This window comes from Cyrtonyx montezumae, unplaced genomic scaffold (genome assembly GCF_038088225.1).
Source record: "Cyrtonyx montezumae isolate F1298 unplaced genomic scaffold, pur_monq_1.0 scaffold_8, whole genome shotgun sequence".
NCBI classification, from domain to species: domain Eukaryota; kingdom Metazoa; phylum Chordata; class Aves; order Galliformes; family Odontophoridae; genus Cyrtonyx; species Cyrtonyx montezumae.
This window is the reverse complement of record NW_027072089.1, coordinates 33,932,255-33,947,987: the sequence shown is the minus strand read 5'-3', so window position 1 is coordinate 33,947,987 and position 15,733 is coordinate 33,932,255. Positions and strand designations below refer to the sequence as shown.

Below are 15,733 nucleotides of genomic sequence, written 5' to 3'. Positions count from 1 at the left end.
GAGGGTGAAGTGATTGCACCCCTCTGCTCTGCAACTGTGAGGCCCCATCAAGGGTACTGCATCCAGGCCCAGGGCTCCAAGCACAAGGATGGAGAAATGATTAAACACAGTATGAGAAAGACTAGAAACTAACTGTATTAGTACAGGTAAAATTTCAGAAAGCTTTAAAGATAAATTAGGGTGTACATAATGGCAGTGCAAAGTTAGTTCCATAACAAGTCTGTGGAGGTTATTGGCTCTCTGATAGTATAACTGGCTGTAACAAATCAAATAGTTCTCAATGAAAGGTTATGAACTAGATACTTCTGAAACACGAGAGCACAAGTTCCAGACTAAAGACAAAAATAATGGGCCAGAAGAATTTCAGAAATATAGAATGTTAGAAGGAAGTAATAAGATCAGCAAAACTTATTCTTACTTTCTTAGACCACACAACCGTGGACCTCTTGTCTATACAGACTGTAAACACATGCCACAGCCAGAAAGACAAAGATTTTGCACTACATGAAAGTTTGAAAGTTAAGTTTCTGTACCTATTATCCTCTACTCTTTGAGAACTATTTGTCACAGCAGATACGATGCAGTCATCTCAGTGAAAGTAAAAATATACAAGACAAGTCAAGAACAGTTGTTTGGAAAATAAACATTTTCAAAAGTATATATTACTAAACTAGTTTATCCTTTTGTATTTCACTTTCCCTTAACATTTTAACGTAAAACTAATATTAATGAATTTGGAAAAACAAAATTATACCTGGAACTTCATATCTTTCGGGTCCTGTTGCTTCGGGATCATCTGCTACAAGATCAGCATCTAATAAATAGACATATTTAAAAATTTAGTATTTGTTGAAACCCATTGACATAATATTATGTAAGAATAGTAATATTTCTAAACAGAAAAAGTGAATTATATAGCAAGATATTCAAACAGAATGAAATAATAAAATCCAAATACATTATACTGAGAATACATATACTCTAAACACATTTGCTCAGAAAAAGGTGACTATCGCCACAGAAATTTTCTTCTCACACATTCAAGTCTGCTGTTGGAAAATCCAACTCAATTAAAGATTAAATATAAAGAAAAGTAAACATATTTACATTGTCTTCTCTATAATCATTTCAAATATTTAAAATAAATGGAATTTGAATTTTTAAATTATTTCCTACTTTACCTCACACCACGAAGAATGGAAGACAAAAAAAAAAAGGAGGAATAACAGACTGAAAGGAACTACGTCAGCTGTGAAGAAAACCTCAGCATACTTTCAGCAATGAAAACACACAGATGTCATCTCTTATACAACTTTTTCAACTATAAGCCTTAAAATACACACACAATTGTCAGTACTTCAGACAAAAGCATTCAGAAGTACTTTTCCCTATGTCTGAATTAAACCATATGATTCTTCTGTAATATTACAAACAGTTTATAACACCCTGTTGATATCTCAAGGCAGCAGGGTATGAATGACCTCCTTATACAACACTATGTTCTCAGCAAAACTTGGAGTATTGTTTACATACAGCATTCTCTTAGAGTCACATTATGAGGGAAGTATATTAAGAGTGTCTATAAGAAACTCCTAGACTTTAGTATCAAAAAACCACTTGAGTATAGAAGCATGCTTAATCTTCAGATATTATTCACTGATTGTATCACTTCAGATATTATATGAGCACTTCCATTTGGGGTGAAATGCATACTGGAACATAGATGAATTTTGTTGTCTGAAAGCCAACGCGGCAGTAAGCACACTGTAATTTATAGCTCCCTGGACTCCAAAAAACACAGTATTTTTAAAGTGCCCCAATATTTTCCAAGACTCTTTGACAAGCAGAAATAAAGAGTTAATAGACTTTAATTTAATGAGAAGTATTTCCATTTGTCTGCTTGTATTTTTGTGTACATTTAATTTTAAATATATTTAATCATTCAAATACCTTTCTGAAATGAGTCAGGTTTCTCATGATCTTCTCTCATTTCATTCTCCAATTCTCTAAGCAAGTCATCTGTTGCAGGAGCTTCAAATGTTTCTGCATGTATTTCTTCCTTCTCTTGCCACTTGTCAGTTATGCTTTCATCTTCATCTTCATGTCCTTCTCCTAAACAAGAATATAAATTTTTAGATAACACACACTCACTGATAAATTCTAGTAAAATATATTTAAAAAAATCCAGATTTCAACGCAACTTCCACATTTTTCTACTACTTCGCAACAGAGGGCACACAATTTGTCTGCCTCTTACAGGCAGACATTTATACAGGCATTTATAAACCTGAAGTATCTGCTCCGACTGACCAGTGTCTTAATTTGTTCACTGAGAAAAACAATCACTGCTTACTCATTCCTGTGCTGTATGGAATATTTTTATAAAGTTCTTGTCAGCTGGTTGACTTGAGCTATTGCTGCCAAACATCCCTGAATAAAGTTACCATTTCAGGATTTGTTGACTGAATTTTCAAAATTTTCTTGAAAAATTGCAAATTATTTGATTCGTACATCTCGTGCACGTAAAACTACCTTGAGTGCACATTTAAAACAAAACAAACAAGCAAGCAAAAAAAAAAATACCAAAATGAACCAAAACAAACAAACAAACAAACAAAAAAACCCAACCAGACAGCATAATCTATAAATTCTTTAGTTATTTCCAAATCTAAATTCATTACCTGGCTTAGAATGGAGAGCATCATGAAGAACAGGCTGAATTTCCTCTTCCAATTCTACATCAACATTCTTGTGCTCTAAAAGGATCATAAATTGCAGTGAAGGTAAGCATAAAATGCAAACTATTAACACTAGAGCAAGGCCTGCAGCTTTTAGTAGCATCCCTAAAGTTCTTATTCCATTCCATCGATTTCCACAAATACAGATGAACCTCTGCTACTCACGTAATTACAGTTTGGTTTTGTTTACTGCCCAATACAGTAAATTGCATCAACTGCATCAATTAGAAGAATTATTCCACAGTAGATTTGTATCACATATCTTTTGAGTGGCAGTAATATTCATAATTTCAGATAACTATAAAAACTATGAATTATCTTCTAATAATTCGTGTGTTACTCTCCCAGGATTTAGGTTGTAGTACTAGCATATAGCTTTTGATAACAGAATAATGTTTGCACAAGTGGGGTTTTGCTGGTTTTAGAAGTAGGAGAAATATATATTAACGTTACAATACCAAGGCCTCTCCTGGCATAGCAGAATAAATCACAAACTGTTCCCATGGACAAATGATCATCATTAAATATACCAGAGCATAACATAATTGGATTTCGTACTAAGAGTTGCCTTCATATGAATATCATGAAAAATTGCACAGCACAAAACCAACCCAAATGTGCTTTCAAATAAAATAACAGAATGTATTTAAATAAATAAAAAAAAAAAGTTGGGGATGGAAGGGATAGGAAATGACACCTTAATGATATATTTTATAATGAATTAAAGAAACTAATTCAAGTCATTTTAAAACAGAATCTACATTATGTTTTATTACATTGCTTCACATTTGTGGATTATTGTGTTAGTATACATAAAAATGACATAGGATAAGCCTCTTCCAGGAACTGGGAAAAAAAATTACCATGAATTACAGGAAAATGTAAATTGCATATCTAAAAGCTGACTTTTTTTTTCTTAAATTCCTCTTGAATCTAATAAATTTTACTACTATTTGAGGTTTTTAGATATTTAAGTGAATTTTTTTCTCATACTAAAAGCTGTACCAATTTTTACATACTATTGGTTTTAGTAGAAGAGTGAATATTTGATTAATCTTATCAAGTAACTCACCTTTTTAGATTTAGTTTAAACAACATAGAAATGCAAAGTTACCAGAATTAAACAATGGAACTTTCTATTCTTGTTAGATTACTTGAGAAACTGTAAACAGTCATAAAAAAGTCATATTTAGAAGGAATGGCTGCTGTACTGCTACTTCTATATTTTCCTTTTTCCTCTTTCCCAGATAGGAAAATGATTTTAACTAATTCTGATATCTAACTTATCTTTAGCTGGAAAATCTGCTGTTACTCTGACTGTGCATATTGTTGCATACATACAAAGACCATAATCGTACATCAGCAGAAAGTTACTCTATTGTGATTTGGCTTTAATAGCAACCTTAAGAATTGAGAAGAGAGCATCGTTATATCACGTAAACTATAAACTCTTTGTGGCTATTGATTTACAAAATGTCATTAACATTCACTTCAGTTAAATGTTGTAGTGCATAAAAAACATATAAAAGTGATTGAAGATTTGATTTTCTACCCAAAGAAATACCACAATGCATTCACATACTGAAGAAACAGAATTCTAAATCAAAAGAAACATTGGGGCATTTGCTTCAACTGTGGTTTATGAGAAACCTTACCTGATTTGACAAATGACTGCTCAGTGGGCTGAATGGTCTCCTCAGATACTGGTGATGCTGGCTGTTCTGGGACAGATCTTTCTTTTAGGCCTGCATTTTTCAGTTATAAAGTTATCTTTAGGCATTTATTAATATTATTTGATTGACTTATAAATTGTTTCAATTATATCAGCAGCAACTAAAGTTAATTTTAAATTTTAAAATTAAATGCTTGGAAACTCATTTAGACAATCAATCATAATAGCAGGGTTGTCATTTAGAGTACACAAAGATCAAAGTGTACTGAGATAATAATCAAATATGCATTTTAAAGACATACATACAATGAGAAAAGTATGGACATAAATTTAAGCACCTGTCTTTAATTCAGGATAAGTGAACTGTGTACTGTGTATTCTCAAGTATCCAAAGGAAAAACAGGCATCAGGTTTTTCCTTCACAATCCTTGAAAAAAAGTGCTTTATATGATCACTTCTATGTTTTATGAATAACTAATTTGAAATTTAGAATATGAAGCTCATAATGAGAATATACTTTCATACGATATAACTAGATAAAGATCTGATTAAGAGAATTGTAGTTTCTTCAAAATATGGCAATACCAGTCTAATTTCTCCTGACACTTAAATAATTACAGAAAAAGTATGACTCATGGTGCTTAACCACAATGTGGTTTACTATTCATACCACTTAATCTTTCTAGACCAAAACACCATGGTAAAAAAGCAACCAATAACAGCAATGACCAATACAAAGTCATATTTTATTTAAATATTTGTCCAAGAATGAGCTGTTCATTAGTTACAACTTACTGTACTAGTTACACGAAGTACAGTGAAAAATTGGAAAGATGATGCTACCTCTTAAGACAACAAATCCACAGGAAAGAACGTATTGGCATTAGCCTAATCCTCCTCTCAATCATTCCTCAGGAAAGATTCAAGCAAGACTGAAATAGGAGACGTGGATACAAAGAAAAACTCCCCCCTCCATGAGGACAGGCAACTCAGCAGAACAGCCTGTGCAGAAAAGTGCATTCACATCCTTTGACTTTTTTTCAAGACAGCACTGGGCAACACTCAGAGTATGCTGTCTTACTCAGAGTTAAAATTGTTTCCAGCAGAATGTTTGAATAAGGACCTTCTAAGGACCCTTCAAAACTGATTTTTTCCATGATTCTGTGACAGCATTTGTGGATTCACATTTCAGTTCTGAGATCAATTAAGATAAATCTACTTTCTTCAATATGCACACACATACCCCTCCCCAAAGCAAACTAGTTCCAAAAGAGTCGCACATACAGAACTCAGAGCTGTATTTCTGTTTTTTTTTAATACAAATTTTACAAAGCAGAAAACACATTGCACTAAGCATTCCTTTACTGCTAAAACTCAAGTAAAATTAACTTCATATGCAGCAGAACTAGTAGAATCAGTTTGTTTTTAGAAATATTATCATGTCTCTATTAGAGGCAAGCTTATCTGAATTAGGGCTTATATGCCTCCAAACAGCTTTGTCTACTCTAGAGGGATTTTATTATTTTGCACCATGAGAACTACGTGTAGTTATTCCATCATCCTATATAAACAAAATAGAATCAGGAAAAAAAAAGGTAAAAAAAAAGACTTAATCTACATTACATCAGGCAACTAAATTGTTAATTATATTACTTCTATATAAAATCCAACTCTATGAAGTCAAGACCAGAATCTACACTTTACTTTTAGTTAACTTTCTCCTATGTCATACATAATCCTGGAATATTATTGCAGTACATTCATGTCTACAAGAGTAAGAACCTACTTCTTTCTACAATCATGACTAATTATGAAATACACGTTTAAAAAAGCAGTTACTTATATTCACCACCATTTCAGACTTCAGGATATTTGAAGAGTCAAAAGTTGCCACCCTACTTGCACAAATATAGTTCGCTTCCATTATACATAGTTATTAAAGGAAGTTTCCATAGTTTCTGATAACACACATACCCAAACTTCACAAAACCATTTATTCTAATTCACAAATTATAAATGTATTCAAGTACTTTTAAAGACATCCAGTATTTCACAGCCAAAACACACTTAGAATACGTAAAATGAAATAAATGAGTAGGAAGAATATTTCTTTCTTTTTGCTTGCACATCTCTCAGCTTTGCTTTCATGCTTTACATACACCTATTGTGTCTGTTCATCACTGGTTCCTATTCAATCTTGTTGAGTACATAACACTGTCATTTACTGTTTGCAAAATACTATTTGCTCCTTTTCTAATCAAAACACTCAGTTTTAACTTGAATTTTTTCAGCTTATATTGTAACTTGACACATTACACTGAATGACAATATATCACAGTGATATATAAAAGCACAAGAAACCCTCATTTTACTGTATAGCCTTAAGTACTGCTCAAACAGAATGTTCTTTGAAAAATAAATTTATATAAGACCAGATAAACTTCAGGGGCATAGATGTTAAAAATACAGTCACCTTAAACACAACTAATTCTAAAATTTCACTCACAATTACACCTCTTGTCACATTACGGTGGAAAATAAGTGATGTGCATTTACCACTGTGCCACCATCCTTGAGAAGTGTGATTGGTTTATTTCTCTGCTAAATATATCTCTTACAACCTAATAAAGCAAGGATGAATAAACTCATCTCAATTCTGACTGAAACCTGAAAAAGCACACTCATTATGCAAGTGCATTCAATAAAATCTTCCTTCAAGTCGTTTTGCTGAGCGCTAGAATACTCACGCACACCACACACCCCTTTTCTAAAATGTTGACTAAAAATAAATAAATCATTCAGACTACATCTTCCCCTATTGCAGCTTTTTGTTCTTCTAGGAATAAAAGCAACTTACAGACGTGCTATATTAACAGTTAGATTAAGTGTATTACCAACACAGAAAACTTAAGCAGAATCAAGAACACAATACAGGAATCAACGTTTGGGACTTTAATTTTACACCACAACAACATGCTCAAACATTTTACACCATATAACCACATTCAACTTCACTCCTTAGATTTTTTTTTCCTTTCTCTAGAATGATACTGCAGTATTATAACAATAAATGGTCAAATTTCTTTACAAGTTCTGTTTAAATTGTGCAATTTTATTCAGTAACTATTATTTCAGCATGCTGGGCAACACTGTTGATCTAGTAAAATTAGAAAATACTCCTTTCCTCATATAAGCTTGTAAGCAAGTACAGATTCAATAATATACTGAAAAGTATGTCTGAAGACACATTTTCTAACTTCATTAACTCTAACAAAAATGCTGGGTAAATCATTTATTGGTAATAAAAATACAGAAACTATAACAGCAAACTAACATAAGAGATGGCTTAGAGAAGTATCAAGTACTTGAAAAGTGTTATTGGAAGAAATGAGAGTCACAAAAAGCATGAACTGTTCTCTAATTAATTAAGCCAGAATACAGCAATAGCAGCAAATCCCTGCTCATAAAAAGTGGCAGAAATCCAACACAAGTGAAATAAGGGGTCAGATTTTTCAAGTATTCATTATCAGAACCTTGGAAAACTTGGGTTAGCTGCAAAACAATGAAACAAGTTTTCGGATCTAAAAAATAAGCAAAGAAAGGCAAACAAAATGAACAGAATATATTCTCACAGGATTAAAACTAAAAAATGGTTGTAACAATTATACATAATAAATGAAGTTGGATTATGTATCTGTATACAATGTAGTCTTCCCAGTCCCCTTCAGGAAGGAAAGTTTACCAGAGAATAATTTACTGTTATTTGTTAAATTCTTATGACAATACATTCTGTTAACACTCATCTTGGTTGTTTTTGCCAAACAAGCATTTTCATACTGTATGTATCCAGATAATCCTCCTAAATATTGCTTTTAAACTTGCATTTGATATACAATTTCAGTCCCAAACCAATAAAAGAACATTTTAATAGATGGACACAAATGAAAAAATAAATCAGGCTTAGAATTTGCTTCAAGTAACTGGCATAAATTGGATATTCCTGTTTTCAACACACATTAATAGCCAGGTATATTAACATATGTACATATTTGAGTTTCACAGCAGAAATTTTTGCATTGTGTTTACAAAGCACAGTTTAAAAATAATAACCTTTGTTCACTCTTATTTCCAGAAAGCATTCATTTCCCATATTCATATTTACCACACATTGATAAATACATCGTATCTCTCATTCTTGAGTCTGTTCCAAATTAGCACAATCAGAACTTTGTTTACTTCTTTTCTTTCTTGTCTTCCTTTGCTGAGCTTTCAGAACTTTTAGATGGATTTTTAACTATCTTTTTTGACTCTTTTTCTTTTCCCACCTGAGCAGTACCAGCCTTTTCACCAGGTGCTTTTTTTGTCGCTTCCTTGCGTTTTACATTTTTGTCTAGAACCTTTTCCTTTTCCTTTCCTCTGTCCTTTTTAACCTTTTCAGACTCTTTCTTTAATTTATTCGTATCAACAGCTTTCTTCTCCTTTTGCTCAGCAGCATCTTTTCCTTTTCTGGCTTTCTTTTTTTCTTCTTCATCCTTAGTTTCCTCCTTGGATTCCTGCTTCTCCTTTAATTTCTTGAGCGGTTCTTTAACTGTTTCTTTTACTTTTTTAGTTTTCCGTTAAAAAAGAGGAAATGTTCAATAAGAGAATCATTCTTAAATCAGAGAATATTTTATGAACAGTCTAAGTGCTTTGATTATCTTCACACTTAATATTTGTTATGTGAAAAATTAAACTTGTACGAGTATTTAAAACTTCAATTTAAACAAATTAGTTTTGACTTTTAGCAATATCTCACACCATGCAGCCAGACAGTAAATTGAGCTTAATAGAAGTGCATTCAAATAAAATAATGATCAAGGAAAAAACATGCCTCTATTATGTTGCTGCTAACAAACTTCTACAGAATGCTACAAACAGTTTTGTCTGCAAGTTTGAAAAGAACAATAAATTTTAATCTTGGACAATGTTATGACTCCAGTAGGGTCAGAAATGTTAAGGCCATCAGCAAAATATATTTTCTCCACATTTTTATTTACTTTTAAAAACAATAACTGACACCGTTGTTAAAACAGAAGTGTATACCATATCATGCTCCCAATATTATCTCAGACTAAGCTGAGAGAAAGTTTCCTAAGTATGTATTTCAGAAATATAGGAAATTAGTATACAATAATTAAGAAGAAATAGTGCTCTAGTGGATAAAATTAGCTCAATAATAATAATAATAATAAAGTTTAACTTCATTTGATCAGAGTCACTGAAATCAAAGTAACAACAGTAAATCAATTCGTACATCTTTTCTATATGTGGTCTTAATAGCAATGGTTTAGTTTAGTTTATTTATTTGTGGACTTTTTTGGATTTCTCTCTCAGGTGAAACAATTGAATTAGAGAAAATAAGCACATGCAGCTGTGATATGGTATCTAGATAATTTATGTGCTAAATGGTCAGAATAGCATTCTCAAAACTGAGATGTTTAATATTCGTTTCCAGTTTGGTCAGTTTTAAAAACTACTGTCAGCATTCTCCACAATAAGTATTTTCATCCATCTCTCAAAATTATTCAGAAATCATTCCATTAAATCTCTGTGTGCAATATTTGTATTTAGTATAAGTACTGATACTCCCACATTACTGGAAAATAAAGATTTTACACATAAAACACAATAATTCTGTTTTTATTCAGACTTCTGAGAAAAATTAGAGCCTTCTGAACAGAGATAGAAGTCTCTTGTAACATTTCTCTCTGCTGCCATCACCTACATAACTTTTCTGTGAAGTGAACAACTCAGTCAAACATATCAGTACAAAAGGAATAACATCTCAGTCCCTTCGTGTAGGTTTATTGGCATAAAGCACTTAGAAATTATCACACCATTTCTTCATTCTCATATCAAGCTCCTTTGAAAAACAATCCAAAACGCAGCAATACACTGTTAAATGACATTTATTAAGAACTTGTAAACACACGATTTGATAAGAAGTCATAACAAGCACAACGTGGATCAAATACAAAAAAAAAACAAAAACCATTTAACTTGCATGCAAAGATACGAAGACATAAGCATGAAAAGCTTCCTCCACCAAATGCAGTTTGTTTCTAATGAGACTTTATAATGTAACCAATGTGCATTTTTCACATACAGATAGGGAAAATAAAAAAAACAAAAACATGATGTACATGAAAGCCAAAATGTCTTCAAAGCAATAAAGCGACTGTATTCTTTGTGCATCACTATGCTGTGTGGAGGTAATTGAGCATCTCTAAAAAGGTTTAACACCTGAAATGCATCTAGTAATTTCATGTCTTTTTTAGGTTAATTATCTTTGTTCATCTCTTTATTGCACTGAACACCTTTGAACTATTATTTTTTGTCCATACAGCAATGTAGTTGTAAATAAATATGCACTATACACTGGTTGTAAGCTATCCTACTTCAAGCTTTTGGAAAATTTATGAAGACCATCACTGCAACTGATCCTGCAAACCTAAGGGAAAGATACTGAACTTTAAATTTCTCCTCCCATAAGAAAGAAAGAGATGAATAATTATTTAATAATTAAGTCCATATTTTAAAAGAAATCAAGCCCAACTAAAATAAATAGTATCATGAAGTCACGAAAAAGAAAGACAAAAACTACTTATAATTCAAACAATAAAACTTGTTAAAAAAAAAAAGAAAAAGAAAGAAAAGAAAAAATCCTCTAGTTAGGAAAGCACTCACACTGACATTAAGTGACAACAGGTTGTAAGACAGGGTATGGTATAATAGTTTGCTGCTCCATTAGACAACACTTAGTCAACACAGCTAATATTAGTAACATTATAACCTGCAACCTGTGTTTGCAGCGCACATGCAATTCAGACACCATCTGCATACATTTCCACACACACAAAAAAATTTTTAAATACCTTTTACTTTAGCTTTTTTCTTGGCTACCCCTCCTGGTTCCTCACCTGATTTATTGCAAAACGGAAATAAGTTATGAACATACCTGTAACGTTCAACAAATGTTGAATCTGCCATGTATTACTTTCAGATAGCACACTGTAATGCTACAGAGAAATACCAAGCATTAGCTCAACAAGAATTAAGCATTTTCCGTAGCAAGAACACAGGTACTGAGATGGAAGGCTAATTAACCAAGGCAAAGTGCCACATCACCAGCTGTGCACTACTTGAGCAGTTCTTAGCTTCCTAGAGCTACCTCTGTTCTCTCCAAAAAGCACTGTGTCATAATTATGACCAATTCCTTCACTATATATTAACTCACAAGATCTACAAGCATCTACGTAATGTACATTATATAAACTTAATTTCTTTTCTTACAATGAATGACAATCTGTTTTGCAAAACTGAACAGAATAAAATTAGAAAGGAAACTTCAGAACACTGGACTGTTCCCTTGATGTTAAAAAAGTAATATATATAATGTTTATTTTACTCTTATTTCTTCCAAATATTTGGGTTCTATTATATCCAATGGAAATATGTACATTGGCAAAATATATATTTCGTAATATGGCGATGTATTGCTCATATTCCAAACAGCAGTTGCCATTTGCTTTACTTAAAATCATTTAAAACTTAAGGCTTACAAAAATAATTAACTTAATTCTCCAGTCAAAGTCAGATACAAGATGCTGACCGCCCTCCTTCCTCAAAATAGCTAACAGAAAACCAGGTCAGTTGGCATCTTGTGAAACTCGGTAAAAAGCACACATCAACTGGGCAAAACCCATCCAAAATATAAAACATAGGTAGCCTCATACCTTTAAAGTGATGTAAAACAGAACTGGATTATCTTGCTTCTCTGTACTGTGATCTAAATCCCGTGAACACAACTATTTTAACAACAAAAAACCTGTGACCTGCTAGGAAACAACAACTAAAATCTAATACATGGTAAATATACTTAAAATTTTACATAATTCTGTTAAACAAGTAAAGATATCTCCACATCTCAGCATTAGGCTTTTCACTCATACAAGGGGCCTAACATTGGACACGTGAATCTTAATCTTAGGTTCCTAGACAATAATTCAAAGTTATCTGGACTACCTTAACACTTAGTCTTAAAAAACAAACAAGGAAAAACTACACACACACAAGAAAGTTGCATCTAACTTCCTTTACATATTTTCAAAGCACTGAGCATTGACTTTATGCCAAAATTCTTCTAAATTGAGCTAGTCAAACAAAATGTTCTCATTAGTTTCCTCACAAATTCAACTTGAGCTATGAAAGTCTTGCTGAGCTCAGGAATTGCTGTCATTGCTGAAGTAGTGCTCTGACTCATGTTTGCTATTCAAGTCTTATTACTTCTAAACAGTAAGCAAGATGTTAACAACAAAATAATTTCCTCATAGAGAAGAAAGAATAATCTCCAAGTTTGCTTCACTACAGCATCATTTAATATCTAAGCTGCACAAACCAGTACTTCAATCTAAGAACCAACCTCTTATCTACGTATGCAGTAAAATAAATTGATCCTGGCTATTTTGAGATAACATTCTTACAAGCATGTTATGACAGAGAAAAAACGGAAAATTTTGCAAAGACTTGAACACTTAAAAATATTATATGTAGATAATTGAAGGATTTTTAAATGAAAGTACAACTGCTATCTTGAAAAGCCCATTACGAAACACCTTGCTCATTAGTATTTCACTTACAAAATATTCAAACAAGCTTTTATTTCTATAAATCTACTCTTAATACAACGAATGCTATTAAGATTCAGCAAATAATCAAGGCCTGATATAATTATGCAAACGATATATTTTAACATGATATGAATAGAGCCATTTAGAGAAAGATTAAGTATAACAATACGGTTCAAAATCTTGATATTATGTAAAACAATCACAAGACAGAAATCATGCTGCATATTCATTTCCACCTGGACTGGATGACTATATATATATTCATATAACACACACAATGACTGTAGCACAGGAAAAACTTATTTATGAAGTCTAAGCTGTCTGAAACAAGAACCTGGTCAAAACAGTCTGCTTTTCATAGTTATTTCAGGTAGCATGTGATAAAACCTGGCACCTAAGTAAAATCATTAGCAGAGATGGGAGCACTTATAACCTCAGGCCACACAAACCAACATGCAGAATTTTACAAACCACATAACTGAACTAATGGATCTTTATTCTAAATTACATTTCAAGTATCTTCAGGAGCTAGTTTTCAAGTTCATTCTGTCTTCCAATTAATCTTATCTTATAAAGATCCTGTGTTGACAGTATAGAATACCATACAAAAGAATGAAGAGATTGCATATTTGAATGTTTCCATTACCTTCTAAAAGTATGTTTTACTAAAATGTAAGTATTCGTGGCAAAGTATTCGTAAATAGTTCATAATTGTTGACAAATTTGTATCTTCATTTAACTGATTGCTTAAATTTTTAAATACTACAGGTATTATGCAACAAAATCATGTTGAGGAAGAAAGAGGAAACCTCTCTCTTCAAGAAAAAATTCCACGTGAGAGCTTCTTTCTTCATATGCAATTTTTATGTTAGCCGTTTAGTGATAATTTTTTATGCAAACAAGTTTCGACACAGAAATTCCTATAAATTAATTTCAAAACAAAATGTACCTGAAAAAACCTTTTAACTGCACTACCATGCAGCAACTGTAAATTTGTTTAATTTAGATTATCCATTTACATTTGAAAAAGTGATGCCACATTCTCCACAAAGTTTAAGGTCAACCTTAGCAAGAAGCAGCTGACAAATAGTAACTCTCTACCCTACTACCATTTTTGCAAAGCCTGGATAGCAAACCAGAAAGTGTCAAGCTCTATCCATTAGGACTTGCATTACAGCTCTTCCTATAACACACATGGTCCAATCAAATCTAAGAGCATTAAAAAAAAAAAAAAGAGTAATAAAAATAAAATCGTGCTACTCCACAAGCCAGCTTTTTAATTTTATATATAAGACTTCCTTCACCACACAGAAAATTATCAAAAGATGTTAAAATCATGCACTAAAAATATAAATCTATAATCAAAAACTGACACCTAATTCCTTTCTACCCCCTTCCCCTGCACCCCCCCCCCCCCCCCCCCACACACACACACACCTCTTTACCTTTTACGGAATAACTGCAAGCCAAAGAAAGCTATCATTACTTGAATAAGTATCTACATATAATAATTATTATTTAGCATATACTGCTTTGGATATATAAGGCACCTGGCCAACAAAATGGCTTGTTGACAGAAGGCTAACATACATCTATCTGAAACTAAATTCCTTCCACTCATTATTTGCATGCTGAAAGTCAAACATCCCCAAAGCCTGTAACCCTCCCAAGAGCAAGAGACCTTTTTAATTCAGACAACTAGCACAAAAAATTGAAAGGAACACTCAATCTATTCACAGCAAGTTGCTTTAAAACCTCCTACTTATTTAACTACCTAATTTTAGAAGGAAAACCAAAATCAGAAGCAAAGGACACAAAGCAGTTTCTCTTCTGAAGTCACAGACATACCTTGTAGGTTTCTCATGTCTTAAAAGAAATCATCAAGCCTTTTATATTGATTAGGCTCATCTAAAAGAACTCATCCCATCTGACCATATGAAATAGAGAATTTAGTGAATTTCATGCTCCTGTTCCATCATTATGATAGCTGTTTATCTGATGGCAATTTAATCAGAAAATAGCATGCAGTCCATTACAGCTGAACACAACAGCTTCCAAATCAGAATCACAGATGTTGGAAGGGACCTCAAGAGATCAAGTCCAACCCCCTGCTAAAGCAGGTTGTATAATACAATAAGTTGTACAGGTAGGTGTCCAGACAGGTCTTGAATATTTCCATTGAAAGAGACTCTACAGCCTCCCTGGGCAGCTCTCAAATACTCACCAAATCATATTTACAATACAGGTGGTTTATTTCCCATCTGATCATTAACCATTATGAACTGACATGAAAATCCTACTTACATTTCAATGCATTCTTCCACCTCTCCATACAACTGACAATCATATGAATAACTATCATAAAAAGTTAATTTCTTCCAAGGCCAGTCACTAAAGACTCACTTATAATGAAAGATTAATATAAAATAAAACCTACAGGTAGTAAGCCTCATTCACTGACCTTCAAATAATGGATTGAAAAAGCAATCAAAAATCTTATATTTTGGGGGAAAAAAAACACCAAAACATCACTGACAGAAGTTGCTGCTGTAATTATTTTAATTATTTCAACAAATAAGCCAACATTTTCCTGTTTATTCTATTCATTTCTAAGTTATTTTATATACTATGAGCATTATGTTTTTTCTCCCCCA

At 32.4% G+C, this 15,733-nt stretch overlaps 1 protein-coding gene across 1 annotated transcript in view; it reads right to left on the bottom strand.

Moving 5' to 3' along the window:
- Positions 1 to 15,733, bottom strand: part of ASPH (aspartate beta-hydroxylase) — a 104,151-nt gene that overhangs the window by 60,901 nt on the left and 27,517 nt on the right. Inside the window, exons 4-8 of the mRNA XM_065751930.1 lie at positions 11,325 to 11,369; positions 4,394 to 4,483; positions 2,682 to 2,756; positions 1,951 to 2,112; positions 755 to 814 (exon numbers count right to left, since the gene is read on the bottom strand). Coding sequence (XP_065608002.1) covers positions 755 to 814; positions 1,951 to 2,112; positions 2,682 to 2,756; positions 4,394 to 4,483; positions 11,325 to 11,369 — 432 coding nt within the window. The remainder of the gene's footprint in view (positions 1 to 754; positions 815 to 1,950; positions 2,113 to 2,681; positions 2,757 to 4,393; positions 4,484 to 11,324; positions 11,370 to 15,733) is intronic.